Genomic DNA, 5,227 nt, shown 5'->3' with positions numbered 1-5,227 from the left:
GTCATATATGATTAAATCTATATTCATATCTTTCCTGTGAATCACGTTTCCAATTTATAATGATATTCATTGGGATACCGTAAATAGAAATTTTACAAGCCGCCGTTGTGGAGGTATTGCTGCACTGTTTCCGACTGTTTCCAATGGAGCTCGATGCACTTTCTGACGTTTTGTAAGAAGAGCAAGCAGTTATAGTCTCAAAAGTTAAAAATCGCAACCTTTATCTTTCTTTTCAGTAGTCTGCAACTGTTTAGAGCCACTGGAGTGACGTGGAGAAGTAGAATTGACAGTTTTAGCCTGTCGGTCCATTATAACTAATGATAGTATACCTCCACAATGGCGGCCTGAAAAAATTTCCATTTACGGTATCCCAATGAATATCATTATAAATCGGCAACTCAATTACATCATTCACAGGAAAGATATGAATACTCCAAGCTATCTTGCTAGCAGAGGTACACAAATGGAAAATTGGCCGCATTTAGCAATTTATTGTGATAGCATCATTAAATATCACTCAAAATGAAAGTAGTGGCTTCCTTATTTCTTTAGTAATGGTAGTATAACGTTTTGAGAGTGACACAAGCCTTGTTGGCAGAGAAATAGCAATGTTAGTGATTTGCCACAATCTTGAAAATAATAACAGAGATTGCGAAAAGTTTTTATACAAAAATGATGTGCCCACATGATCCTGTTGCCTATCTTGGTTACGTTAGTCTATTATATCTCTGGTATTATTAAGTATTTTGTATCCTAGCTGTTGTTATTGTTATTTTTAGTTTCAGCATCAAACTATTGGACAGATTGTGGGTGGGACTAGACATTACCCTTTTGACTTATTTATAGAAACTCGTGAAGAAAGTGAAATTTTTGATAAATACAAAGAAGGAGGTGAATGTGATTTGTTACCATAACAATGCATGTACTTTTATTTGATGGCATAGGTGATGATGTAATATTAATGAATAAGACTGAACACCTCATTACTGCATTAGAAAGACATCCATTACAGAACAAGTTTGTAGAAATTTTATCATTGTTTTATGATTTAAAGTATTACTGTATAGCTGGAAATATTTGCTGGAATTTAATTTTGCTGTTTGCTGTTCATCATAAAAATGCACAATTTAATTCCGCAAAGCATTATAAGTAATGGGTGCATCAACAGTACACGCCTACACCAGCAAAATTAAATTCCACAAACATTAAAATTAGCTATATGGGTATAAAATCGCAAAATATAATTCCCGCAAACTTTTCCAGCTATACGGTATTTGTTGATTAGTATATACATGTATTAGTTTGGATTATAAAAAATAATCTAGCAATAACTTAAATAAGTTTAATTTAACTTTAGTTAGTGTGGCTTAGTTTCTTTTGAAATTATTTTCTCAATTAGGCATGTAATCATGAAAATCACAAATTACTACATGTATATCATGCTATGTTAGTGATTTTATGTTTATTGAAGCGCATGACAGTAATTATGCAATATTGTAGGTTTTATAAAATCAATATCAATATTAGTTCTAATGTCAATCATTTCATCATAAGTATATACTGTAGGTGGGTTTTGTGGTATTTGAAAAATGACAAGCAAAAAGAGTGGAAGGACAATTTAAGAAAGATCATTTGCATCGATACGGTGAGTTTTAGCACTGTAATTTTAGTTAGTTAGTGTGTGTGTGTGTGAGAGTGTGAGTCATGTTTCTTCAGTTATACTAATAATACTGTAGGTTATTAATGTGAAGTACTTGGACTATTGTTTCAATTAAAATTTTTTGTTTAATTATTTCTTTTGAATGCATGACTTATTTTGGTAATGTACTGATGTTACTTTTCACTCTCTGCTTACATAGCTTGTACTAATGTCACTGGCTGAGTTGAGTATTACAGGGCAACCATTTATTTTGGCACTTTATTTTTTGCTGGCCTCACCCAGCTTTGCGTAGGCGAGGACTAGGTACTTTGGTTGTCTGTCTGTCTGCCATTCTTGGTTTTGTTTTTTTGGTTTAACTTGAAAACCATTAGCTCTAAATCTGTGAGGCTTTTTGTATGTTTTATATTTGAACCTACAGTATATACTTTATGATTATGAACATATCCATCAATATTAATGATATAATTTTAGTGATCTTGCTTTTGTACAACTTCCTCTGAATTTAGCTGCTGCATACACATTTATATATAAGTGTTAAACTCTGTTTTAAAAATCATAAAAATGGATGTAATCTTGAAAAACTAACTTCAATCCTACATACCTAGGCTACTGCATAATAGGACATTATGTTAATTTGTTATCTTAGGTTAATTTTGAACATAATTTGCATGCAAACATTTTGTATAGGTTATTTGTTATAATTTTTATCATAATTTGACACTAGCAACCATAATTCCATCACAGTGTAATATTGCAATTATAGTCATGGTGGTATAAATCGAAAGTTTATTGTGAAATTATTATTTCATTACAAGCATTATATGTATTAATTGTACCCCCAATTTTATTTTTTATTTACTAGGTTGAAGAATTTTGGTCGTAAGTTGCATGAGTTTTGAAATTGTAATGTGTGTGATCCTCAATCGTGTAGTGTGTACAATCATATCAAGCCACCAAGCCAACTTAGCAGTGGATGTGACTACATGCTATTTAAGGTAAATAAGTGTTTTTGACATGCAAACATTAACCTTTTAATAGGAAGGTATTGAACCAATGTGGCATGACAAAACAAACAAAAATGGTGGTAGGTGGTTGTTAAATATTGATAAAAGAGACAGAAAATATGGGGTTTTAGACAATATTTGGAAGGAAACAGTAAAGTCTGCAGAAAAATTGGAAATAATGTTTATTTTGTTGCTTTCTGTAGTTATTATGCTTAATTGGGGAAATTTTTGATGACAGTAGTGATGATATATGTGGAGCTGTGGTACAAAATAGAATAAAAGGAGACAGAATATCTCTTTGGACTAAAGCTGCTAAAAATAAAGAGCATGTTCACAGAATAGGGTACGTTATAATTTTTTTAATTTTAAAGTTATTGTTTCTGGAATAGTCATGTATATAAAGAGAAGGTACAGATGCACATTCTTGGACAATTTACAATACAATACCAGGTAGAGATCATTGAGTTTGTTTATATATTATGTCCTTCACTTAGTCACATCTTGATGTCGCAAATAAGACAGGGTTTAGCAGTAGAACACTATTTACTATATAACCTGGCCACACATTGATAGGAGCTAATTAAGACAATAATTAGAGTCACATTTTATGGTCTATTATTGTATTGCAATATACTTGATATAATTTTGGTTGGAAAAAGCTATTGTAAATTGCATTACAGAAACAATTGCACTGCACTAAGATATAAAAGCATGCATGCATATGTTAAAATTAATAAGTGAAACAAGTCCACACCGTTGGGTTTGTCTGAGTCACTAATGTCTTGTAGTCATCTAACAGTATAAAAAAGATAAAGGAGAAAAAGAAAGAAAGATGGGAATGATTTTAAGTGAAAGAGAAAATTACAGCAAGAATAACAATGACTAGGACATAATTCAAAAAATTATATAGTGTAGGGTTGAACCTACAAATTGAATTCAAACAAGCTTCTGCAGGGTTGATCCTGTAAAATGAATTCAAACAAGCCCCTGTGACACCACCACATGTACAATCAGTTAATGGTCCGTAATGTATTACCTGTATTGTATTCATCAGTATATCTAGGCTGTTGTGATCAGTTAATGAATATCTACAAAAATTATTTACTTTGCATTTTTCATAAATACAATGTCAGTGTCCACTAAATTTGTAATCACTTGCAGAAAAAATTAACAAGGGTAATATTCCTACAAAAGCTAGAATTCATCACTTTACATGCATATAGCTTTCACTAAGACTTGTAGGGGTTAGGGTTTCCCACAAAGCATGCTATGTGCGAGCTGAACAGCATGCTTCATGAGCTGATGAGCACTGCAATACAGTACATGGCATTTTGAAGCAACTTTAAAAATTCACAAAATATACAAGGTCCTGAAGATAGTGTGGAATCAGCTTGAATCACTTGATGCGCATTGAATTTGCATTAGTTCTAAACCAGTTCAAGCCACATTGCAAGTGTAGAAAGGCCTTAAATCTAGTTTATGACTAGATCTAGACATATTTATTAATTAATTATTCATTTTTTTTTGTGTTATTTCATTTCATTTCATTTTAGATCTATACCGCTTTTATTTCAACCAGCTACCTCATTTCTGGAATGAGCTAATAGACCAAGGTGATATACTTGATTGCTCCTTGCCCTCAACTAAGAGACGATTGGTAAATCTAATGTTGCAGACCTTTCTATTCAAATTTGGCTCCACAAATTTTTACACATTTCACTTTTATGTTCATGCAGTAGGTGTATCAAATCATTCCTGTAATTTTAAACTTAGTTTGTAGCTCTTAAATTCAATAAAATTCCTTTTAGTTTTGTTTTATTTTTGGGAATCTGTGTTTTATTATAGTTTCTCCTACAGTACTGTCTAGTCTTTTGTGTTTTATTTTTCTAGATGTGTGTTGTAAAGTTCATTAATAATAATAATAATTATTGATTTGTTTTATTGCTCCTCTTTTTGTCTAACTTACTAAAAATAATGAGAATAGTAAAAAAAATAATAACTAAAAAAATATGACAGTATTAACATGACTATAGTAGATCTAGAGACATACAGCAGCGGCAACAAAAATTGTAAATCTAATAATGAATTAAAATTCTACTTCTACAGTCCACAGCTCTAGATCTACCTCCACCTCTAGATATTCGGTAGATTTTTTAGGTCTACTGGATGATCCAGTAGATTTAATGGATGACTGGGGATGTAATTTTTGTGGTTTTTTTATGTGTGATGATTTCTGTCTCACAGCAGACACTGTAGGTTTACGCTCTAATGTTTGTCTTCTACGTTTTCTTGACCTAGTATCTGTAGCTGCTGGGAAAGATTGAGAACGATGGAATTTATGTACTGGTTTGGCTTGTGGAAAATGCTGACTTGAAGTAGATCTAATTGGTTCTTCAATCTGTAAATAAAAAGTTGTGATTTACTTCTATTATAAAGGCACTTACTTTAAAAGGAACATCATGATAGGATCCCTGATACCAGATTGAACTTATAGTAAGCTGAACATTTCCATCAATGATGATGTCTGCTAAATCTTGAGCTTGCTCAAATTTTAGAGGAAAAA

The 5,227-nt window shown here is 31.8% G+C and overlaps 1 protein-coding gene across 1 annotated transcript in view; it reads left to right on the top strand.

Moving 5' to 3' along the window:
- Positions 1-3,338, top strand: part of LOC100637079 (uncharacterized) — an 8,626-nt gene extending 5,288 nt beyond the window's left edge. Inside the window, exons 19-27 of the mRNA XM_019995528.1 lie at positions 780-891; positions 945-1,017; positions 1,567-1,645; positions 2,523-2,539; positions 2,592-2,655; positions 2,699-2,815; positions 2,868-3,007; positions 3,054-3,114; positions 3,159-3,338. Coding sequence (XP_019851087.1) covers positions 780-891; positions 945-1,017; positions 1,567-1,645; positions 2,523-2,539; positions 2,592-2,655; positions 2,699-2,815; positions 2,868-3,007; positions 3,054-3,114; positions 3,159-3,218 — 723 coding nt within the window. The 3' untranslated portion in view covers positions 3,219-3,338. The remainder of the gene's footprint in view (positions 1-779; positions 892-944; positions 1,018-1,566; positions 1,646-2,522; positions 2,540-2,591; positions 2,656-2,698; positions 2,816-2,867; positions 3,008-3,053; positions 3,115-3,158) is intronic.
- The last annotated feature ends 1,889 nt before the right edge of the window (positions 3,339-5,227 follow it).

The sequence above is a fragment of the Amphimedon queenslandica genome, unplaced genomic scaffold (genome assembly GCF_000090795.2).
Source record: "Amphimedon queenslandica unplaced genomic scaffold, v1.1 AMPQUscaffold_13439, whole genome shotgun sequence".
Lineage (NCBI taxonomy): Eukaryota > Metazoa > Porifera > Demospongiae > Haplosclerida > Niphatidae > Amphimedon > Amphimedon queenslandica.
The sequence above is the reverse complement of the archived record's forward strand: the minus strand, read 5'-3'. Positions and strand labels throughout refer to the sequence as shown.